General features: G+C 51.4%; 1 protein-coding gene across 6 annotated transcripts; it reads left to right on the forward strand.

The window, feature by feature from the left end:
• Nucleotides 1-267: 267 nt before the first annotated feature.
• Nucleotides 268-23,299, forward strand: VEGFA (vascular endothelial growth factor A). 6 transcript variants are annotated; one of them, XM_061365931.1, is made up of 8 exons: nucleotides 268-976; nucleotides 6,865-6,916; nucleotides 11,931-12,127; nucleotides 13,887-13,963; nucleotides 14,376-14,408; nucleotides 17,104-17,175; nucleotides 18,314-18,445; nucleotides 20,676-23,299. In XM_061365931.1, exons 1-8 carry the CDS (start codon nucleotides 911-913, stop codon nucleotides 20,695-20,697), a joined length of 651 nt encoding a protein of 216 aa, XP_061221915.1. In that variant the 5' UTR covers nucleotides 268-910; the 3' UTR covers nucleotides 20,698-23,299. The 6 variants fall into 6 exon arrangements, 4 of the variants coding, with proteins under 4 accessions (XP_061221915.1, XP_061221917.1, XP_061221916.1 ...); XR_009727315.1 differs by lacking the exon at nucleotides 18,314-18,445 and having other exon boundaries at nucleotides 15,719-17,175; XR_009727314.1 differs by lacking the exon at nucleotides 20,676-23,299 and having other exon boundaries at nucleotides 15,719-17,175; nucleotides 18,314-18,450.
• The last annotated feature ends 1,082 nt before the right edge of the window (nucleotides 23,300-24,381 follow it).

Raw genomic sequence — 24,381 nt, forward strand, 5'->3', positions numbered from 1 at the left:
ACAGCGCGCCGCGGGAGCAGAGCCCTCCCCGGGCACCGGGACCTGCTGTTGGCTTGCCGCCTTGCTTTATTCTCTCGGTTAATTTATTTTTTCCCCACCTATACTTTGATCCGCTGGGATTTTTTTTCCTCCCTTTCCTGCAGAGCCTCTCCCCGCCCCAGTTCCCTCCCTCTCTAGAGCCAGGTTGGATTTTTTCCTTTTTTTTTTTTTTTTTTACATTACTATTCTGATTTTTTTTTTTAAGCGGTGAACAGAGGGAGAGAGAGAGACAGAGTGGGCAGGAGGAAAGCGCTCTGTTCGTCCCCTCCGCCGCCACCACCTCGACTTGCGGAGAGGGGTCGGGCCGAGTGGCGGCGGGAGCAGCCCCTTCCTTTCCCCCGGGGAGGCGACCCGGGCTCTGGGAGCCGCCGGAGGCAGCCACCGCGAAGAGAAGGGGGCGCAGGCAAAGAGATGCATTGAAACTTTCCGCGCAAACTTTGGCGTGAGTGCGCGAAACCGAGCGAGCGCGGCGAGGGTGCCTACTGCCCCGGCGCGGGGAGCGCGGCCGCGGACGGGCGCCGCTGTGGAGCTCGGACTGCCCAGCTGTGGGGGCCGAGCAGCGGCGGCTGGGCGGCCGCGGAGCCTGCGCTCGGCCCGGCGGAGCGCCCGCAGAGAGCAGCAGCAACAGCAGCAGCAGCGAGGGCCGGCGGAGAGCCGGGCTTATGGAGGGGTGAAACCGGAGACCCCGAAGAGGAACCCTTCTTTTCGCGGAGAACCTCGCAGCGCCCGGCCGGCGGCACCCCAGGAGGAGGCGGCGGCGGCGGCGGGCACGGAGGAGGCGCGGGCGAGAGCGCGGCGGGGCGGCGGCGGCGGCGGGGCGGCGGCGAGGCGGAGCGCGGCGGGCCCCGCTCCGCTGCGTGTGCCGGCAACCATGAACTTTCTGCTCACTTGGATCCACTGGGGGCTGGCGGCGCTGCTCTATCTGCAGAGCGCGGAGGTAAGCGGCGGGGACTGCGCGGGACCGGGGCTTTTGTGCCCCGCGTACGGCGGGGGAGGGTGTGTGGGACGACGAGATGGAAAAGACTTTTACCCCACTCTTTTTATTTTTTCGCCCCCCCCGCTCCCCCCCGCCTCCCACCTGCTCGGTGCGATGCCTCCGCGCCGCTGGCAGCGGGTGCGGTGGGTTCCCGCAGCGCACACACGTGCGTGCAGCGCTGCAGCTGGGGGGGGGGGGGGAGAAGAAGCGCTGCTCGGCTCCCCGCGGCCCCCCGGAGCGGCCGGCAGCGCCGTGCGGAGTGCCCGCGCACGTGTGCGCGCATTGCACGCCCCCAGCATGGGGCTCCCACCGGGGCGGCGGCGGCGGGGCCGGGGGTCCCGCCGGGGCGCTGCGCGGCGCGGAGTAGGGAGGCAGCGCGCTGGCTTCTTGCATCAGCCTCGCCTCCCGTCCTCGGGTCTCCTGACATTGCAAAAGGGTGTTTCGGCGGTATTTGCCTTAGGTCCCAGCTCGGGTTCGTGCCGCCGAGTGGAGTTCAAAATACCTAGCTGGAAAAACAAATAGAGATCAAAGAGGACAAAATGGATCCTGAATTTCTTCCAGATTGGAGGAAAAAAAAAATATAATCGCAATACATACCTCCTGCATCGAGATTACAAAACCGTGCATTTTTCTCTTCTCTTCCTCCTCGGTCACTTTTACTTTTGCCTTATTGTCATTCCCGAGGGATTGGAAACCAACTCTCTTCAACTCTTCCTTCTTTTCTTTCTCTTATTTTTTATTCTTTTAAGAAAGAAGAAAGCGTTCTGTGGAAACCTCTCCTCTAAATCTGCCTTTTCTAAAGAGTCAAGAGGGCTGTGTTGCCAAGAGATATTACAGGGTTTAGACAGAGTGCCCACGTGAAAGTGGCTGTTCGCTAGGCGGGCAGGGATTATGTTTTAAAGGCTATAACAGGTTAGTTCTCTCCTGCCATTTCTGCCTGGCACTTGGAGAGGACGCGGGCCAGATCATCTCCCACAATCGTGATAATAAACGTTGCAAAGTAATTAGTTATTCACATTGTTTGTTCAGCACCGATGCTGGAAGGTAACTCCCCAATTAGGAGCCATTTCAGCTGTAACCGAAGTCATGCAGGCACTGCACGCTTTGTTTCTAGCCTGTTATATCTCTACTTTCTCCAGTGACAGCCGCACATTGGGCTGTGCTCGATGGGAACCGAGGCGCAGCTCTCTCTTGAGTGTGGCACAGAGCAGCTCCGTGCTGCCTGCCTGCCAGATCTGGCTCATGGGACAATTCTTTCCACTCTCCAAGAGTTTTTCCACCGTCACCTAAACCGGGGATTTCTTTGCTTCCCAGCTCCTCAGTAAACTTGTGCAGCAGTATGTGTTCCCGGCTGTATGTTAGTACAGTGTCTAGTGATAGTAGTTAGTACCCGTGTCTAGTGATAATACCCTTTAACCCTCCCCTTGCTCCTTCTCCCCTCCCCTTCCTCTTCACCAGAGGAGGAAACGGCAGATCAGGTAGAGTCCAGGTCCTGTCCTCAGGAGCTGTGTAAAAGCCTCGTGCTGCCTGTTCTTCTGGGCAGGAGGATGATGCTGATGAGAAAAGAGGGAGGAAAACGGTGGGGAAAGAAGTAGGGAAGAATTAACGGGGTGTCGGTGGGTTTGGGGGGGGGGGGAATGCTGTGGGGATAGATACATGAGAGATTGTGAGATGTTCAGATAGCTGGGCAATGCAGGCCATGTAAGTGCTCAGGCAGATCAATGGTGAGGTCTTGCCCTTCAGTTCTGTCCTTATTTGTCCGTTGATTGCCTGGGCACCACGGTGATGGGAACGTTAGAAATGCCAGCAGATCTCACGTAGGCAGCTTGACGATGTCTCTGGGCATGGCAGGAGGCATGACTCTTCACGCCGGGTCTAGGGTTTTGTGCTTTGATGATAATATTTATCTGTACTGTTAATCTGGCTGTCGTACTGAATAAAACCTATCTAGTTAGCCAGGCGTGTTAGAAAGAATTAAATAAAAGCCCTAGCAGAGGCTGCATTGGGAAAGCGGGGTCCAGTTTGTGTCGGGCAGCTTTCCTGAAGGCAAAGGAGGAGGGATGCTTCTCTGGTGAAGGTGGCAGGGGGATGACTCCTTATTGTTATGGTTGCTTCTGCAGCCAGGCAGGGACAGTGGGAAATGGTGCCATGGTCGGGGCTGGGTGGTGCTGATGCCACAGGTGTCTGCCTCTGCTGGTGGTGACAGCCTTTCTGGGTAGGAGAGGGTAGAAAAGGTGGTTTTGCACCCATGTGTTGCTGTGCTGAGCTGCAGTGCAGTCCTTCAGCTCTACGGGGTCAGAGAGGTTGCATTGTTGTCCCCTTCCAGCCCCCCCCCCCCCCCAAAGACCAGGGTATGATCTGTCATTCCCCATCTTCCTTTGTCTCCGGTCTTGATGGCAGCCTGGTGGCAGGTCACCCCTGATGAGGGGCTGGGAACTCTTCTGTTCCTGCCCTGAACTGCAGAGGGACCCGGACACACCAGCTGTATTGCCATAGGGAAGAGGCAGGGATCAGACAAGGAGGGAGGGAGAACGAGCCTGTGACTAGACTGCTAATGATCACACACCCACCAGGCTCCCTGCCTTTGCTGTGCCTCTGTGCCAGGCCACGATGGGGAGCCACCAGAACCTGCTTCTCTAGCCTGTAGGCAGCCAGGGCACAGCGGGTCACCTTCCCCATTGCTGCTCCAGGTCTGTGCTCAGAGGACAGGCTGGGAGGGAGCACTCCTTTGGAGCAGGAAGAGGGAAGCCCATGCTGACATCTCAGAGGGGTTTGCTGAGCAACCTTAAATCTGCTTTCCTGTCCGCCCTGCTTCGTGTCAGAGGTGCCTTGGCTGTGCTGGCAGCTTTCAGGATTACTGAGCTCTGTTTGCATGTACAATGGAGAAGGAGTGCAGTGAAGTCCTGTCCCCCCCTCCCCTTAAGCAGAAACCCCTGAGAATTTCTAGTGCCTAAGACGAAAAGTGCCTTAACTCCTGTCCCAGAGTCCCTCTCAAAAGTGGATGGATTGTTTGTTCCAGTCCTAAACAGTTACAAAGCTCTTTTAATGAGCCTGCACAGATTAGGGGGAGGGGAAGGAAGAGAAAGAGTGCTGGTGGTAGTTGTGAGGGGGGATGATGGTTAGAGAGGAATGACATGATTAACCTTTTCTCTCCCTTCAGAGTATAATGTGCTCGGGACAGGGACTTGGGGAGAAGGGGGACAGGGAACGTTCAGGTTTATTTGTTAGGGAGAGTTTTACTCCACTGCGGGATATGCATTTGCTGCAACCTCTGAAGGGCACAGAAAGGAGTTTCCCCTTGGTCACCCCCATATCCTGCTTTTGAATGCAGGAGTTGCTTCCACACCTCTGTGAAATGTTGAAAATCTATTCAAAGGAAATCATATTGCAGAGCTGTTGGGTAATGCTGAAAGCCAGCAGAGGAGAGTGTGACCTTCAGGCTCCCACCGAAGGGCATGCCAGGCCTTGTCCCTTGGAAGACTTCTGGTTCCCTATTGCCCTGACTGATACGTAGCAGGCTGGTTTAAGGTGAGGCAAAAGCCCCTGCCTTGCCTGCTGTTCCGGTGGATGGTCTTTGAGGGCACTAGCCGCAGGTGAAAGGCACTACCAAAAGGGCAGGAGAGTTTCTTGGTATAGTGAGCAGAGAGCGTGTTACCGAGTTCTGGGAAACCTTCTGGGTTTCTGCTGAGAGCTCCCTGGGATTGTTAAGAAGCCCTCTACAGACTTGGTACTGATCTCATTTCCCATCCTTGGGGTGGGATCACAACCCAGGTCTAGGTGAGTTCCGCGGGAGCTCAGGCTTTTCTGCTCCAGTACATCAGGGGCAGGGCGAGGTGCTGGCTGGGTGCAAGTGAGCAGTGGAAGTGTGTGGCTTGCTTCTGCTTCCCATCACCCATGCACCATACGTGCGTGCAAGGAGGCAGAGGGCTTGGCAGCTGGCTAGGCAGCCTGGCATAGGGAATGGGTAGAATGACCCTCAAAGCGTCTCTGAGCTAATTTTGTGCGGTCCATCACGGTCATTCTGTGTGAACCCAAAATCACTTTGCAAAAGGTCCAGGAGGTGCTGTGACTTGGATAAACTGACTTGGCTCGTGATCCTCTTCCTGTGCTCCAACACTGATTGAGGCGTTTCTGCCCTTGATGCGGTTTTCTTTTGACCCTTAGGCTGTCAGGCACTGAGTGGCTTTGGAAGGCCTCTGCAACCTCTACTGCCTCCATTTTGTTCCTGCTGTTGCAGTGACCTTCACACTTCAGGAATGAAACTGTTTCTAGGAACCTGCTTTTTAAACTGTTGTCCCAGCGCTGAGATTGTGCACGCAGCCCTCTCCTCCCCAGAGAAGAAACAGATCCAAGTACAGGGTGGCACAGGTCTGGGCTGCTGAGTTGTGCCCAGGTACAGGAAGACTTTGGTTGAAATAAGTAACAAGGAATTCGATGAGGGGGGCTTTAGACAAAGGGAACTGTGCACAGACACAAAGGAATGGCTGGGAAAGGGGCTTCTAGGGCTTTGCTGGCTCTCTTGCCCCCTCCTTTTAAAAGCTGACACTTTGGGCTGCTCGGAGGGTGGTGCTGCCCTGTGCATGGGGCTGCGTGGTGGTGGGTTCCCGTTGTGAGCTTGGGGTGGACTTCATTCGGTGTGCTCAGTTCTGTCTCTAGCTACGACATCAGAGGGCCTTTCTCTAAGCCTAAATGCAGCATATCGCTGATGAAGCAGTATTTTTGTATGTATCACCACTCTCTTGTGGGGCCTCTGCTAAAAGACAGCAGGTTCTGGGGTGGATGGCGTCACACAGGTGGCAACATAGCTTGGAGAAGTGAAGAAAGCCGGGCATTTTTCAGTTTTGGTTCAGAACAGAACAGCAGGGGGAAACCTGACTTGGCTGGAAAGTTATGTCAGAGCCAAAGCCCTCATGCAGAGCAGGAAGCGTGGAGTTTTTGGTTCACTTGGAATTAAAAGGACTTCCTTAGCACGGTGGTGTCACGCTTCTCCATCCCGGTCTGGCGGTGGGTTACCTGTCGCCACTCCTGCCTGTGTCAGGAAATGCCCCTCACCCCAGAAGGCAGAAGGAGTGAACGAAGGGCTTGGGGCCTGCCTGGGTTTTGCTCAGGGGAAGCCACAGGGAGCTGAGGAACAGGAGCATGGCCATGCAGGGGCTGGGGACCGGCACCGTTAGGTGAGGGTGTGCACTGCCCGCCCTTCCAGGGGAAAGGAAGGAAACCTGGGCGGTTTGGCGGTGCTGTCGGCAAAGCAGTGCTGTCACAGCTAACTGCCCTGACACCCGGACAGATACCAGCACCTCGGTGGCCACCACTGCTCAGCACAAGACACCTGTGACATTGAGAGGGGAGCGATGCCCTTTTGCGCCTGGCCACCCTTCATTCCCCTGTGCCCTCCTGAGGGGATTCACCTTTCCCAGGTGAAATGGAAGCCAGGGGAGAAGAGCGATGCCCCCCCAGATCCCACTGGTCATGTCAGCAGTAGAAGGGCACTCCTGTTACTTTTCTCCCCTGGGCCCACATTTTCCTGCTGGTTTTGGCTGAAAACCGCCCAGGGTCGCTCCCGAGGGACCCGTTTCTCCCTCCGGGGCCTCCGTCGGCCGCCGTGCTGGAGGCCCGGCCGCCGCCTTCCCGCCTGCCCCTTCCCTCGGCGCGGGTCCGGCCTGTCCCGCCGTGTCCCGCTCGGCTCCTCGGGGGACGGGAGGAACAAAAGGCGCCTCTGTGTCCGCCTGGGGGGAATATAACGGCTCCACCTCGGGGGCGTCCCCTCCGCCTCCTGCCTGGGAGCCCTCCCGCGCCCCGGGACCGCGCCGCGGCTCCGTGTGGTGACCGATTTTCTGTTATCTTTGCAGTTGTCGAAGGCAGCTCCTGCCCTGGGGGATGGGGAGCGGAAACCCAATGAAGGTAAGCGCGGGGGGGCTGCCCGGCGGGCGGGGGGCGGGCGGGGTGGCGGGGGCCTCGGAGGAAGGAGGCCAGAGCCCCGGGAGCCGGCGGCGGCCAACACCGCCACCTCCCGGGGAGCGGCGGCGGGAGCGGGGGGCCGCCGCCATTAACCCCTTCGCTACGGTGAGCCGCGCCCCCCCCTCCTCGCGGGGCTGTGGCGGCCGCGGGTCGGGGTGCTGGGACCGGGTGGCCGCGGGGCCGACCCCGGGGCTGCCGCGGGGCCTGGGCGTGCAGCAGGGCCGGCCCAGCCCACTGCTGGTTTCCCACAACTCTGAGGAAAACTGCGTGCGTGCGCCTGTGCACATACACACGCTCATATATATATATATATACACACACACACACACACACACACACATGCTCGCGCACGCTGAGTAGCGGCGAACAGTTTGCTAGGCATTCGCCACAGTGCTGTAGGAAGGGATTTGTCATCTTCACTGCGGTGGTGCCCGGCTGTGTGGCCAGGGCTGATCCCTGAACAAAGCCTAAAGCAACGCCCCGGCTCCAGCCAGGTCTCTGGGGAAGAGAAGGAGAAAAGAGCAGCCCAGGGTGGTTTTCTGAAGTCGTGGCTCCTGACAGTCCCAGGTACCCCTCAGTTAGGTTATTGCTTAGTGATGTACGGAGCCAGGCTTGGAAAATACACCCTTTCACTCCAGTCTGAGCTAGCAGGCTTAGCAGATTCAGGAGACTGCAGCGTGATCCAATAGGTTCTACTCAATTTATTGCTTGTGGTCCATTACGGGCAAGGCAATTGCCTGGTGAGGAAACAAGGTGGTGCCTCAGCAGCTGTTGCGATTTTGGGTCTGTACAGCTAGCCCAAAGGCTAGGATGTGGCATTGTCCTCTGCCTTGTTGGTTTGTGCAAGTAAGTGCAGACCAGGAGAATGGTCAGCCCCCGGGATAGTTAGTGATGCCTCCCACTGTCTTGTAGACCCCAGTGCATTGCAGGAGGTTGGCATTCTATCTGCAGTCCTCAGTGGGGTTAAAGGGCTGTGGACTCTGGAGCCTTCAGGCTGAGGTGATCATCAGCTGCTTTAAGAGCATCCTGGCCGTGTTTTCCCTATACCTTCATGGCGGAGCAGACCGCTGGCTGCGTGGCAGGGTCTGGCGAAGATCTTGCAGGGTCCCTGCTGGTGGTGACCTCCCGCGTTATTCCAGCTGGAGGTCAGCAGAGGGCTCTAGCAGTGTGGGCCCACACTGGCTTTTTTTGTGGTGGTGCAGTGGATTTCAAGTTCTGTAACTTTATTGGTGTGACAGGCTAAGTGTGCATTGCCAGGGGCTTGTGGCAGGCTGTGTTTGGGATAGGTGTCCATTTTGCACGGGCAAAATTTGCTGGCAGGCTGCCGCCTGTTGCGCTTGACCCTTGCTCCTGCTGAAGTCAACAGAAGAAGGTTCAGTGACTCCAGAGGGATCAAAATGGGGCCTGCTCTGAGGCTTATTTTGGTAATCGGTCCTCTGCTGTTGGTAGAAAGGAGCTAGTGTCCTCATCTGTGCCATTTGTTCTGTCCGACTACCTGCCTGGGGAGGAGAAGAATCAAACAATTTAATTCCCTGTCCCAGGAAGGCTGATGGGATCGCGGGAGAAGTTAGTCTGGCAATGTGAGGGGGAGACTTTGGTGCTGTTGCCTTGGTGCTATTTCTGGTTCTGCGATGCAGATATATCTGTGAGCTAGAAATCAAGACTCTTGGCATCACCTTCCTGGCTCTACTTCCATCCTGCTGTTTGACCTTGGAGGTCCTCTCTCTGTACCTCAGTTCTTCAAAGAGGGGACGATGATAGACCTGTGTTCCAGAAGGACAGGCCTGTAGCTCCTTCCACTGAAGCTTTTGGAGGCTTTGGGGTTGGGGTAAAAGGTGATTTTGTGTCTTTGGCCATTTCATGCTTTTTCTGAGATGTCAAGCTGTAACAGGTTTTTATTTGGGATGGATTCACTCTGGTTGGAGACTGTAATTTTAGCTTCAGCCCCTACCCTTTTGTGCTCAAGAGAGCCTTCCACATGTTTTGTGGCACGGGAAGTTGTAGAGGAGGCAGACAAACACTCTTTGTTCCACGAGAAAAGATTTTCTGGTATAAATAAAAGAAACCACCAGCACTTGTGGCAGCGCTTTTATTTTTAAAAGAACAGTATGTCTGCATTGCTGCTAAGCCATTGATGGCAAGGGAGGCAGAGTGATCGTGAACTTGTTCCTTTTCTAGTATAGCATGTTCCCACTCAACTGCTCCAAATTTGGACGTAATCCTGCCTGCTCTGGCTATGCCTGCCCTGAAGAGTTAATGTGGGCCTGGACTGGCTTTTAACCTTACTGCCCCCTCCATTGACAAAGAAGAACCTCTGACTCAAGTCTGGAGGTGTTTTGGGGGGTAGGAGAGTGGGTTAGATGTGGGATTAACTTTATATGTGGGCTGAAACCCGAATTGCAGGAAGGGAGCAGGCCAAGTGTTGTTAGTCCTTCAGTGACCTTCCTGTGTTTCCCCGTGAAAGACAGACCTTCTTCCGTCCCTGGCACAACCAATGGAAAGGAAGCACAGTCTGAATCAGCCCAGCAAAGTGTGGAATATGACTCCCAGTACATGGGAGTAAGTGTAGGTATGGTAGCAGGGGCAGGGCTTTGCTGTGAGGATGACTGTGCCTCAGTCATGTGCTCTGGTTTGGGTGCTAACTTTGCAAATGAACTGTTGAGCATTGCACAGTGTACAAGTGAATGCTCTGTGTCCAGCAAAATCAAAGCCTTCCATGGTAGGATCTTCTGACTGGCAACTGGAGAAAGATTCCCCGTTTCCTTTCCAGAGGCTGATTCAGACTTTGGAAAATCATATGTTAAAGTAAGGGCAAAATCTCCTAGATTCTTTAAGGAAAGGATTTGGTCATGCCAAATCTCCCAGATCTCAAGTATAGTCATGAGGGTGCAGCCGTGAAAGCAAAGGCTCTGCTTAAGAAGTTGAATGTGCTGTTCTCTGGCCAATCTGTAGTCAGTATTCTCTGGTGTAATCCAGCTGTTTGTGCAGTGCAAACATTTAGGAAGCATGGCAGACATTAATCAGGTTCACTTCAGTTTTTGACTCTGTTTCGGTTTCTTCCTCCTTTATGCCCCAGACTACTGCGGTGAGCAGCTTTGATCTGCACAGGTAACTGCTGCTTTCCCTCCCACTTCCCTCCCTCCCCTTGACGTAGGTCTGTAAGCATTTTTGTCCAGAACTGTGCCTTCTCTGCCAGAGTTCCCAGATTCTTCCTGCTGGCACAGTGTGAATGATCAACAGTGCAGTTCAGCCACTGTCATTGTGCCTACAGAATTTCCCACGTATTAAATTGTTCAACTTGTTAGAATATACGCGGTGGCTAAGGTCACTCTGAAGTCAACAGGAAGAAGGAGGTAGCCACAGACAAGATAGAGGAATAGACAGGAGGCATACTGCAGTTAGGAGAAGAGGAAAAGGGAAGGGAAAGGACAAGAAACAGAAACATACTGTCTTCTAGATGAGGAATACCAACAAGCAGTCCATGCCTGCCAGGCTACATTTCCCTTTCACAAGCCACTTTCTCTTTTAATAGCTGCTCACACTTTCTGACACTTCAGACTCCCTGGATGGAAGCTCCTCCCCTCTTGTACCCGCTCTCAGCACTGTGGCACTGTCAGCTCTGTGTGACCTAGAATTAACTTTCAACAATTAACTGCGGGCTGTGAGCTCCAAGCCCTGCAGCTTTTGCATTTTTGTGGCAAAGTAACCTTTATGCCAGTTTGTCACAAGTTCAGGGCACTTTAGAAACGCTTACTGGAGACCATTTTTTTCCATGATGCAAGCAGTTTGCTCTTATCACTCTGAGTTATCAACCTTGGTGTTGTAGGACTCTGCATACTGTACAGGTGGATCATTATAGTGCATAACAGCATGGGCAGGTACTGTCTCTTTGTGTGTACTCTTATCCTCTGCTCCATTTGGGACATCCTCCTTTACCTGTGTGCTGATAGAGCTAGGAGGCCTGGAGGGCTGTAGGTACTCACTGTTTGCAGAACTGTATTAGCAGCCGGGTTTTGTCTGTGTGTACTTATCTATCCTCTTTCTCATCTCTTTAATTCTCTCCAACCCTTGACCAAGCAACAGAATGAAGCTTTGGCAAGAAACTGGGAAACATTGAGAAATGCTTGTGAAATCAGTGCAGATTGTAAGCAGTTAGTGTTTGCTCCATTAGTAGGGAAGGTGGCAGATCATGGCAGATCCACCCTGTTCCCCCTCCCACACTGCCTCGTTGTGGTTTGGTGGCCAGGTGTATGGTCTGGTTAATCCTGGGGGTGCTGTGGGCTTGCTTTCAGTCTTTCAGTGGGTGGCTTGATTCTTTGGTCTGGGAAAGTGGTCAGTGTGGAGACACGGAGGCTGTGACTTGTAGCAAGTGCTGTCATGGCTCTGAGGTGGCCTGTTGAGGTGAATGTTCTGCATGAGCAAAAGAAGTGGCTGACTGGAAGAATGAAGATACGTAAATGCATGGTTCAGAACCTTCTGCTTGTTCTTGGAAGGGTCTCTGCTCTGAATGCTGTAGAAAGGATGCTTCTGGCTTATTCCCTTGCCTTCTAAAAGCCACTGGGGCATCCACTGGCTGTTTTTGAAAAGGGATAAACGGCAAATCGGTGAAGGGTTTTAACCTAGAGTGCAGATTATCCTCAGCAGCCTCAGGTGCCTTTTGGCTGAGCTAGTATGCTTTGTGGCAGCATATCCAAGAGTATGGGGGATAGCAGGGAATATGAGTGAGGCTGTGGTCTATTTTGCCTCTGCCCTAAAGCAGCAATAAGAAGATTGTCTCCTTCTGTCCCCACTTGATTTGTGTGTGTGTGTAGGGGGTAGAGACAATGGATTTAGGCCTGCCTACAAGACTGTTGGTGAAGAGCATGTGGTAGATGTGTTGCAACATTTTAAGTGGTGAAGCGCTAGACGTTCTTGAGCTAAGTTTGCATTAACTTGTTCCCTCCATTCCTTCTTTTAGTTATCAAATTCCTGGAAGTCTATGAGCGCAGCTTCTGCAGGACAATTGAGACCCTGGTGGACATTTTCCAGGAGTACCCTGATGAGGTGGAGTACATATTCAAGCCATCCTGTGTGCCTCTGATGAGATGTGCGGGTTGCTGCGGCGATGAGGGCCTAGAATGTGTTCCTGTGGATGTGTACAACGTCACGATGGAGGTGAGGGCCCGACTTGCAAGCTGGCATGCTTGGGTGAAAGGAAGCAAGTCAGCCATCACAGCCACTCCAAGTCTCCACTCCCAGCTAATTCAGAGGAAGGGCACCCTATCACAGGGAACTGGAGGTTATCAGATCAGGAGGACTAACCTCTCTCCTAACCATTGTGCCCAGCATTGCACCATGCAGGGTTAAAAGATAAATTGCCCATGTCTCATCAAGGCTAAGGGGAGAATCTGTTTTTTTGGATCTGACCTTGCCAGTGCCCAAATAGAGTTGCTAGGAGCATGCAAAGGAGAATTTCTGCAAAGGAGCACTTCATGTTTAAGATAATGCAAAGGAGCATTTCTGGTGCACTTACCTCTAAAGCCTCAAAGAAGATACTCCTTGGGCCCCTGCTGCACCTTCACTCTGTGTTTGGTCCACACAGATGTTGATCTGAAAGCAGCTGGGTAGTGCACGAGGGGAAAGCCTGTCAGTACTCTCTCCCGGAGGGCATGTGAGGTCAGCCTTTACCAACAGAGCAAGGGATTTGAGTCATTAGCTACGTTGGCACAGCAGGGGTGGAAAGGGGCTCTAAGGAACACACTGCTTCAGTGTCAAGTGGAAAAGCCTTTCTGCCTCTGGGCATCCTCCTCCTTTGTTTGGAGGCTGCTGAATTCATTTCTTGGAGGAGACAGAGATGGCTGTGATAGAAAAGGCTGGGCACATGGGGAAGATGTGAACTCTGCTTTAGAGAGCTTGTCACCTCCCTTGTCTGCAGCCTGGATCCTAACTTGTGCCCACAGTGGTGCCCTTAACCCATAGCTCCCTCACCTACTTTTTCCTTCAACCTCTTGAATGGCCACTGTGAATATTGCCATCACTTTATGATATGAATGACATACATGCAGTACTAAGTGATTAACGTGTGGGCTCTTTTTGCATGTCATTTGAGCTGTGTTTAACTCTGGTGGGTCACCTGTCTGTGTCCTTCCATGGTTCCCTATACTGCTTTTCCACTTGCAGGCTCTAGCTTGGGCCTGAGCATGGTGTAGCTGGGGATGGTCTTCCTACCATTCCTTGCTGAATCACAGTTTTGGGCTGATATACCTGCATGCCTGGAAGGGGTCAGAGGCACTTGAGCAGATCTCTGGTGCAAATGCTAGAGCTCGTGGGTCAGTCAGGTTCTGGGTTGAGAAACTGTGACAATACATGCATCGCTTCTAATATAATTACCCTGGAGGCATCTGGGGCTGGGTGATGGAAAATATCTGGCCCTGCAGGGCTGCTTTAACCACAGATGACCAGATTTACAATGTGTATTGAGTCACTGACAAAGTGATATATCAGCTGGGAAGGAATGGTGGCGTAGGTAAAAGGAGTTAGATACGGGCCCTTGTGTTAAACCAAAGCATGCTTCTACGTGACAGCAGGCTGGATACTCCTTTACCGTCCCTCTAGCATCAGCCAGGGAGAGCTCAGTGAGAACCTTGCTATGGTGTTACGCCCTCTCCCATACCTTTCTCCAAGGCCGTCCACCAGTGCTGGCACCTTGAATACATGAGCAAACAGAGCTTTGGCACGAGTCTGGTGTTGTTGCTTGCTTGTGATCAAAGATCTTTCTGACTGGGAGAATGGGGCCTCAAAGCCAGCTCAAACTCTGCTATGCTCTTCCCAGGAACACCTGGGGTGCAAATGCTTTGCTGTGCAGCAGGCTGATTTGGAGCTGTGAATATAAATAGTGAATGGGCAGTGACCCTCTCTGTTTCTTTCATTCCAGATCATGAGAATTAAACCCCATCAGAGTCAGCACATAGCGCACATGAGCTTCTTACAGCACAGTAAATGTGACTGCAGGTGAGAATGGAGCAGCACTGGTTCCTCTTGCAATAAACTTACTCTGAGCCTTTCCTTTTTCTGCCCTTGGGTTGGGACTGTTTTCCAGAGGCTTCTGCAGTCTCCTCAGTTGGTTTGCAGAGGGATGGCTGAGCCTGGAAAAAGAAGTAATTTGCTGGTGCAGCTCCTCCATCTCCAGATATCACAGGTGGACAGTGCTAGCCTGCAACCTGGGGTCTTTTGGCACTGAGTGCCATTGAGATGAAAAAGGAGAGCAAACACTTTGAGAAGGACCACTAAACCTGCCATGGGCATCCTGCAATGCCAGCTGTACATGTCCTTCCTTGGACTTGGTGGGACCTGGGGGATAATACTGGAAGCATATGTGGTAAGCTCCCTTCTAATGAGGCCTTTGTTCTCTGTTCCCCCACAGACCAAAGAAAGATGTCAAAAACAAACAAGAAAAGTAAGTGACAAGCCTTTCCTCCTTTCTCTTTTGGTGGTTGGTTGGTGTTTCCTCTCCCCACTGCCCCTTGCCCTTATCTTTGGTTGGAGGTATTTACTTGGAGAAGGTGTTTTTGGAAATGGCATATGGTAGTGCATGGGGCGACACTCTGAATCCGTTCCAGGTGGGCACAGAAACCCAGATCTGATGGTTGTTCCTTCATACCCCAGTCTTGGAGCTTGCATGACCCATGGTCATGGCAGTCATTCCTAACGCTTTATCCTGAGTCAGGGAGGTCCCGTCTTGTGTGTCCTACCAGAATGGATTCAAGGTGCAGCCCCTAATCTCCCTTCCCTCTTCCTGGGGTGTTTCTGGTTACTGCAAATCGCTGCCTTTCTTTATGATTAATTTTTTTCTTGCTGCTTGAGTGAGTACTTGCTGGCTTCTTTCACAGCAGCTTGGGTAGGAACTCTGCTGGCTACACGGAGAGGTGACAGTAGAGGTCTGGTGGAGGCAGGACAGATGCCATGCAGGATGTGGCTCTGGTTTTGGTTGGGTGGGGGCCAGGGAGGGTGTAAAGGGAGGTGGATGTCCTGTCTGGGTCTTGGTGGAGGCTTTCATGAGAGTTTTTTCAGTCTGATGGATTTGCTCTTGTGACCTGAAGGAGGTTAAGGTACAACCTTCCTTTTCCTTCCTCCCGAAAGGAAAAACGATGTGGAAAGTAGAGAAATAAGCTCTTGTCCTGCAGTAGCTGCAGGGATGATCACAAAATGTGGAGCAATATTGAAAAGAAAGAGTGACCTCTCTGGTGAGAGTCAGCTGGACTGTGCATGGCTGGGGTAGCAGCTCTGCTGGTCAGAAGTGTGGAGTTGGGAGAGGAAGTGAATGAATACTGGGAGATGAGGCTGAACAGAGAGCAAGCGGGAGAGTGAGAGAACTTCTTTCACCCCTCTCCTGGTGGTTGTGTATTTCTAGCTGCCTTCCAGCCTCTCCTCCTCCCCTTGGAAATCTGCTCCTGGCTGCACTGGGCTGTGTGCAGCTGGCACTCCTCTCTGAGCAGGGCCGTGCTGGGGGTGGTTGGTCTGCGTGGCTCTGTGGTTTGAAGGTGTGCGAGAGTTGGGTCTGTGTGAACTCTGGTAAGGATGGGTGTGGGTGAAGCAGCCAGCCTGGACTGTGTTGCATTCCCTTTCCTCTTCTAACAGCACCTTGTCTGCTCTTTGCTGGTTCTGCACTCCCTGGGGAAGGAAGGGAAGGAATGGGAGAGGCTGGTGTGCTTTGATTTGTGCTGGATTGAAAGTCCTGTTATATTGGTGCCCCTCTCCTCCCTTCAGGTCGATTTTCCTCCCCTCACCGCCTCCTTGTGACTCCTGACATGTAGGGCAGAGGCTGGGAGCGAGCTGATGCTCTGACACTCATTCCAGTGAGACGACTTGAACAGGGCTTAAGAAACACCTATGGTGCTTTCCCTTCTGTCCCCCATGTCCCCATCACAGCTCCCTCCTGAGGTGGGCTGTGCCAGGGAATGAGGGAGCCTTTGCTGAACTACTGCAATGCTGGGGCTCACTTGCCTGACAAGCCCTGGTGCTTTTGCCTAGGGCCTTCTCCTTGCATGTCTCTCCTTTGGTCCTGTGCTAATGTGGCTCAGGAGCAGCGCAGGCTCCAGCCTCCCTCTTTCCCTGTGCTCTCACTGGTCTGTAGAGGTCCATGGTTAGTGTCTAGGCCTGCCCAAGAGTCAGGAGCTACTGGTGAATTTTTCAGAATGGAGTCAGTGCCTTGGCTCCAACTGCTCATCTGTCTGGCAGATCCACATGGAAGGCAACGGGAAGGAGGGAAAGGAGGGAAAATCGGAAAGCTGCTTGCTGGTTATCTCTTGGGTGTCATAACTAGGTCAGGCCTCCCTTTTTCCCCTCCAGTGCTCAGGTTAGAGGCTGCCAGAGGGGAGGTTAGCAGACATCTGGTGAGGTCTCCTGAAGCCCTCCAAACCACACGCAGGAGGTGGGATGGGTAAGCAGAGCCTTCAGGCTAGATAGCTCTCTCCCACACAGTGCTGCTGTGTAGACCGGGTCTCACCCCTTGTCTGTAGGGTGCTGAGGTGAGGCCCCCTTTGCTTCCATCCCAAGACAGGATCACCACCACCCTGGCAGCAGAGCTGTTGGAGCTTGGCTGCCCCCTCCTAGGCCTGGTGCTGGGCAGTGCATCAGGTCAGAGCAGTTTCCTTTTCCCTGGGGAGAACCTCTCCCCTCAGGTTGCCTCTTGTCAGTCAGTGTGCACCCGTGCTTGTCGCTTGGAACGGTTGTCTGCACTCCCTGCGGTTGCGTGATGCTTTCACGAAGCTTTCTGTTCCTTCCCCTCACGCCCTGTCCTTTCCCCACTGCCCCTCTGATTTGGAGGGGCAGCAGATCTGCCTGTGCTGGCAGCAGCCCTGCTGGCGGTGGTCTCTGAGTCCCTGGCACTGGCTTGGCCATGGGCAGGCTGGTTGCGGTGCTGGCAGGAGCGCAGAAGGGCCGGTGAATGTGTGTGCGAGGTGGAGATCTATGCTTCGGCCTTGGGACCTGCCATCCAGTCCTGCCCCATGTGCTTCCCCCTCCTAGCAAGGCACATGGCTGTATTTTTTTTCCTCCTCTTCCTTGCGTTTTCTTCTGTTTTCTCTCTCTCTCCCTTTCTTTCCTTCTCTCTCTCTTTCTCTGTTTTTTTTTTTTTTTTGTTTTTCTTCCAGAAAATCAAAGCGAGGAAAGGGGAAGGGTCAAAAGAGAAAGCGCAAGAAAGGCCGGTACAAACCACTCAGCTTGTACGTTTGTGTCCTCTGCTTGTAGACTTTCTTCCCTCCCTTTCCCCAAAGCAATCCGCCTGCTTGCTGCTCATGCAAATCTCACCCTCCCCTCCCAGTCACTGGTGGGCTGCAGATCCTGCAGGGGCAGCACTGGTGGTGGCACCGCTCTGGCACTGAGGGCATCTCAGGGAAGGTGGCTTTAGCTTGCTTGGCTTTCTAATCATCAGTGGTGACAATTCTCCCAAGGCACAGGAGTGCGGACGGGCGGGCGAGCGCTCTGCACCCTCTTTTCAACACTTTCTGGTTGCAACTCTCTCGTCTGCTTCCCCCGACTCATCTTGTGCCCTCACTGCTACGGTGACTGGCAACAGGGAGGCTGGTGTCTGCCGTGCATGTGTGCGTGTGTGTGGGTGTGCGTGCGTGTCTGGTGGAGTCACAGGCGGAGAGGAGAGGTGGGACGGCGGGAAGCTGGAGAGGGTGTGCTGGGGAACCGGGCGGGCTCGCTCTCTCCTTTCCTCTCTCTGCTGCATTTGGTGGCTTCTCTCTCCCTGTCTTTCTCTGTCCATTTCGCTCTGCCTCTCTCACAGCGTTTCACAGAATTCTGCATTGTAAAGTCATAACCCCTTCACAGGACACTCCTGTGACCTATGGTGGCAAGGTTGGGATGGGGCTGTCAGAAAGGAGGGCAGTGCTGGCTGCAGGAGTAACCGTCTGATGCTGCAGCCCAGCTGCTTTTCAGGGGAGGAGAGACCCTGTGTATTTAACTCGTTCAGCTGCTGGCCTCTTTCTACTCGAATAGCCCACTTCAGAGAACGCCTTTCATTGATATGTCAATAGCTGGCTGGGACCTCTCACCTTCCCATCCTTGCTTTCCCCTTCTTCCTCCCTCTGGCCTGTGCCTATGGATCCAATGCAGCATTTGTGAATACTGTGCAGAGAGCCTTTTCTCTTTCTCTTTACGCTAATGCAAAGGGGTGCTGTCCTGGGGCTGCCGGGGTGCTGCTGGAAAATCCATCAGCCCACGACGCTCCAGTGGGCGGCATGGGGGCTGTGGGAGGGGGCAGAGGGATTGCTTTGATGTTTAGGGTGTTGCATGTGTATTTTCTTTCTGCTGAAGCGCTGTAGCTTAGACGTCTTTCCTTTTGCCTTTTTGCAGTCACTGTGAGCCTTGCTCAGAGAGGAGAAAGCACTTGTTTGTACAAGATCCCCAGACCTGTAAATGTTCCTGCAAATTCACAGACTCACGTTGCAAGTCGAGGCAGCTTGAGTTAAACGAGCGCACTTGCAGGTTTGTGTCCTGAAGGATGAAATACACAAAGAGAGACAGAGAAAGAGAAAGAGGGGGGAGCTTGCTTCCTGCTGACTTCTGGCACCAGTGCTGTGTGACTACTTCTTTTCGCTGTCCTACGTGGGCCAGAGGGCAGAAGGGCTAATTGAGATGAGGACAGAGTTTCCCTGTGTCAGAGGGCAGCTGTGCATTTCAGATGTACTGTCAGGACTTGGATGGGGATGGCTCCTGGAGACAGGGCACTTGTATCTAAGGTATCCTTTCCTATAGAACAAAGTAATAGAGTTCATCTTGCTGAGGTAGCCATGAAGAGGGTCTGTAGCCCTCTACATTACCTGTATGCAAACTCTGAGCATGCTTTTGGATAGAGACTTATCCTTAGCTGACTAGGATTTGACCACCCCTGCCTGGCTTGTAGGTACTGCTGTATGCAGGAGGAAAGCCAGGCCAGGATCCTCCATCAAGGCTCTCCCCACATTCTCCTTTGTCTCTTCGTTCTTCTAAAAGCCAGGGAGAGTACCCTGTCCCCTTGCACTGTGCTCAGAGTTCCCTCTCCGTGTCTTGGCCAGAGTTGTGTTTTGGGGGGCTGCACTCAGCGTTAAGTGAAATGTGGCAGGATTAAGTCTGTCTCTGGGTGAAGGCAGGCAGAAGTCTGTAGTTTGAATGGGAGACACGAAGACACTGTGTGGTTAGCATTTGTTCAGAGATCCATGCTGTGCATGTGTCATCTGAGTGCTACCTGTCACACACCATCTGTGGCATAGGCACGTGCAGAAATGGATTCCTCGCTCTCAGCTGAGTGCTTTGGTGAACTCTGGGGTCTCTTGACTCACAGCAGCTGTGAGTGCACCTCTGATGTGGGATCATTCTACCTAACCAGAGAGAGACATGGAAATGGGGTTGCTAATGAGCCCTTGGCTGTGACCCTGAGCTCAGGTTCCTCTCTCAGAGATCTAGGAGATTCCTCCTGGTAAGAGAGTGTTGCAGTGGCTGGACGGGAGAGGCTAAGGGAGAGAGATCCAGGGTCCTCTGTGGCTACACCCTGAGAGAGGAGGCATCCGTGTGTCTCAATTTCCCTGCCTAGAATTGGCTAGGTGAATGAGGCTGATGCAAGCAGCACGTATTTCTTTTTGGTGTGAAAATGCTTTGTGCCCAAACCAGAGTGGCATTGGCACTGCCACCGTGGTGGAAACCACTCTGTATACAGAGGAATTTTCTGGAATGCTGTTATTTCAGTGGGAAAGCAATTGATGTAGAAGCCAGAATAGAGCAGCTTCTGGAGTTAACCTTCTCCCAGCAACCCCTGAAGTGGGAGACCAGACTTAATTTTCCCTCTCTACTTTCCCCAAACTCCAGATTAGCTGGAAATTACCCTGCAGAATTTGAAAGGTGAGAAATAGTAACAAATACAAATTAAAAACAATATCCCAAAGAAGTCATGATGGCAGAAGGAGTTTACTAGTTTCTCTTACTGGTTGCTCTCTTTGGTGGGATAATTGGCATTAAGGGAGGTTTCCAGAGCTGCTGTGTTGGCCAGAAAGATAGGAAGGAGTCATAGGAGTGAGTAGCTTATCTGTTTCTAGATGAAAAGCTAGTTAAGGTGAAGTTGCTCATGCTCTTTCTTGTAGAATTAGAATTGGACCCTACCTGGGAGGGTGAATTCTCGTTTCTCCTGCTGCTTCTTCAGGCTGTTGCTGCTTTCTCTGGTGCTAACTCCTGCTCATGGCAGCTAGTCAAATGAGAGGCACTTTCTTTTTACCTCCTTTCCTGCATGAGGCCTTGTTGTCTGCACTGCTTCCAACCTGAACAAGAGGCTAGGTGGGGAGCTGAGGGAATGCGTCTTTCTGCATGCATTGCTTAGCCTTGTTTTTCTGTGTGTTTGTGTGTATCTGTGTGTGCATGGTGTGAGGGTGCAAAAAAGTCACTTGGCTCATCTGTGAGGAAGCCTCTGATTCTGCTCCTAAATTTCCCCCTGTACCAGTACCCCCTTTCTGCCCTAAATGAACCTGGGGGAATAGAACTCATCGACCTGTTCATGGGTCGAGGTTCTCAGGTGTTTTGCCTCATCTGCACAGCACTTCACCCCACCAGTGACGTCATGCCATGTCTTAACACCATGTGCTAAAACACATTAGCCACCTCCCTTCCTTCCCTTCCCTGTCCTACCTGCACCCCCATCGCAAACACTAAACCCTCCTCTCTTTTTTGCCTTCCCTCTCCTCTCGAACAGATGTGAAAAACCGAGACGGTGAGCAGCGGAAAAGAAGGGGGAACAGCCCTGTTTCTGGAGCCTGATTTCTCGCCTGGACAGAAAAAAAAACAAAACACTAATCCAAATGAACCCTAAAAATGAAGGATCGGTAGAGCACAGCACTTTCAGTACGGACGATGGACTCCGGAAGGAACATTCCCCAAGGCACCCGCCGCACAGAATTCACCTTTGGGTTTTGAACTGTTTTATTTTATTTTTCTTTTCATGCTGCTAAATAACAGAGCCAGGAAGACTATAGGGGTGTATTTGATGGGTTTTGCCATGCATACATATATATGTGTGTATACGTACATATACATATATATATATGTATATATATTTTAACCACATCTATATATACATATATGTATATCTTAACCACACACACATATATATAAAATATATATATATATACTGATTATTTTTTTTAACATTGCTAATGTTATTGGTGTCTTCACTGGATAATACTCGACTGCTGTGGACACAAGCGGGCTACTTGGGGCATAAGAAACAAGCTAAGACTGGACTTGAGTAGAAGCGCTGGGTGTAAACTTCTTAACTCTAACTGACTTGTGCGGCCTCCGCTGTTTCTCTGTAGAGTGTGCTGTACCACAAACCACCTTCTCCTTGCCTGGGACAGGGAGGAGAGGTGATGGAGAGGATGGGCAGGGAGTTCCAAAGAGCGGCATCCTAGGGTGCGATGGGTCAAAGGCCAAGGAAATGGCCATCTCCGTGATCAAGGATTCCTCCTCCCCTCTCTTCCCCCAACCTTCGCCCTTACTCGTCTCATAACCTGCCTGCCTTGCTGGGACATGGGATGTCAGTGTACATTTTGCGTTGACTTTATTCGCTGTAGAAACTTTGCCAGAGAAAGATGCTGGCTTCTCTTAAGGATGGTGGGCAGCTGATGCACACTAACTTTCCATTCAAGGAAGTATCACAGGAATCTAGATTTCCCGCCCTTGGTGGCTGCAAAAGGACACAAGGCCTACAGTGTGCTGAAGCAAGAATGGGGACCGGTGCATAGCCACACAGTTATTCAGCACTGTCTGCTTTCTTCATGCACAGAGCTGCCACTCAAGAGCATCCAAGATGCTTACGGAACATTTCTGGAAAGGGATATTAATCAGAAGTATATACACAGTAGGGGGGTGTGTGTGTATGTGAATGTGTGCATTTGTGTCTGTGTGTATGTATGCTTGCGTTTTTCTCTCTTTTTTATATATATATATTTATTTTTATACATATATATATATAAAAAAATAATATATATGTATGCCAAGATTGAAGGGGGGAAAAGAATACATTTTTTGTTGCCTTCAGTTTATGTGCCCGGTGTGAATGACCCTTAAGAGCGTGAAGATTTTTTTCCTTTTTTATGACATACTGTAAATATCAGACCCCTTTTCCATGTCTTGGGCTGGGGAATCAAATGTGAAGGCAGCCGGAATCCCTAAGCCGTGTCCAAGAATCTTGGCTATGTGTGTATCTGCAATATATGCTGTGGTGTATGTGAAACCCACCGTACACACGTGCGCACACACACACCCCCCTGAAAGCGTGTTTGTACATCTATGTGGATATATATAATCTAGTTCTGTGATTAAAATTATTATTATTAATAATAATAATCAAAAAGGTACTCGGTCTGTGTCAGAATGCTGCCAAACATCATCTGCAATTGAATTTTCAACGCCTGATAATGTACAACACGGAAAGCTTCCAAAAAGACAAGACAGTCTAAAAACAGACTCACAACAAGTGACTACTAACCACTAGGAACTCCCCATCTGACTGGTGGCTTTCAGGAGGAGGAAAAACACGCGGGTGGGTGCTTGCATCTGCAATGTGTAATACTCATGCTGCATCGTGCGCAAGACAGAGGCTTCCGATCGGGGGGAGGGAAGAGAAAGTGTTTTATATACTTATTTAATATCCCTTTTTAAATTAGAAATTAAACAGATAATTTAATGAGAGAGTAGGGATTTTTCAGTATTCTTTGTTAATATTTAATTTCAACTATTTATAAGCCGTACCTCCTTTTTTTTTTTTTTTTTTTTTATTTGTACTGGTTGTGTATAAATTTAACCTTCCCCTTGTCCCGTCCCATCTCTCCCCAATTGTTGGCAGAGTCAGTAGCATGTTATGGGCAGTTATTTAATTAATTTCTCTAACACCTACCCCTACACATTCCTATTGAGACAAGAGTTAGATATACATCTACATACTATATATATATTTGGCTATGTGTTTGTATATATATATATGTTTATGTATATGTGTGATTCGGATTAAATAGACGCTACGATTTTTTTATATATGTAAAAAGAAGAAACAGGAAAAATAGAAAATTCTACATCTTGAATCTCTCTCCTTTTTAATTTTAATATTTGTTATCATTTTATTTATTGGTGCTACTGTTTATCTGTAATAATTGCGGGGAAAAAAGATATTAACACTACATATTGTGTCTAGTGAATTTTTTCAAGATATTCCTTAGTACATATTTATTTTTAAACAAAGAAATTACAGATATATCTTAAACAGCGACGACGACGACAAACAAACTTTTTTTGTATTAAAGAATTTAATTCTGACCTTGATTTCCTTTGCCTTCTCCTTCTGCCTTGCATCTTGATTGTCTTCCATTGTGTAGCACTCCCTCCAGCATTGCCTCTGGAGGACACAGGGCACCAGCAACCTGCCAGCCGGACTCTTGGATTTGGGCCCAGAGCCTCCGAAAGCATCTAGGTACTTTAAGCTTGGTGAGATGAATGGGAGGTAGGCACCAAAATATATGTGTGGAGCTCGGCCTGAGTTCCCTGCTCTGTGAGAAGAGGGTGGTCTTATGGGCAGCAATGAGGGGCAGGACTTCCAGGTTCCTTCCCTGTCTCTGATGCCAAGGAGCATGGTGATGGTCCCAGGCCTGCCTCTGTCTTAGGAGCCAAGCCTCATGTGCTGGGCACTGTACAAGCACAAATAGATGCGTTCCTGGTGGAGCTTACAATCCAAGATGAAAGCAATGCTCTGAGCCTGCCTGTTACTGGTGATGGACTTGGTGTTTGCAGTCGGAGCAGTGTGTGTAACCCACTGTCAGCGATGGCTCAGCAAGACCTCACCATCCTGGACATCGCTGAACGAAGAACTGTCCAGCTCTGAATGTGCTCATCATTTCCTGAAGGATTTGGATACCATTGCATCTCTTGTGAAATGCTTTGGGGTCCTTGGGAGGAAAAGTTCTTTGGAAGCGGTGTCGTTTCCTTAACCAGCCACAGAGGTGAGTGTATCATGTCCGTCATCTGGCCGCACTGGAAAGGAGCATACAGGATGTTCTGGATGTCTGGGAGGTGACTCACCTGGGTTAATGCAGACCACTGAGTTCATGGCTGCCTCAGTCATGAAGGTGAAGGATCTGGCTTCTATTTGGGGTGGAGTTTGGTAGCTCAACATGTGGATCTGCAGTCGCAGCCTTTGCAGAGGGCAGAATGGAGGAAAGATAACAAGGACTCAAGGATGCTCTGGTTCATCTTGTTCAGTAACATCTTGAGTGCAATAGAGAGGTGAGAAGGTGAGCAGGGGCTGTCTCTCTATGCTGCTGTGTGAGGAACCCAGAAAGTTGCTTCCTTTGCGTGTTCATCACCAGCATTTGGTTTGGAAGGATCTATGGGCTGTTTCACAGTGGCTG

Source organism: Neopsephotus bourkii, unplaced genomic scaffold, assembly GCF_033783945.1.
Source record: "Neopsephotus bourkii isolate Nb327-2 ecotype Australia unplaced genomic scaffold, CSIRO-AGI_Nbou_v1 NB_1292, whole genome shotgun sequence".
NCBI lineage: Eukaryota > Metazoa > Chordata > Aves > Psittaciformes > Psittacidae > Neopsephotus > Neopsephotus bourkii.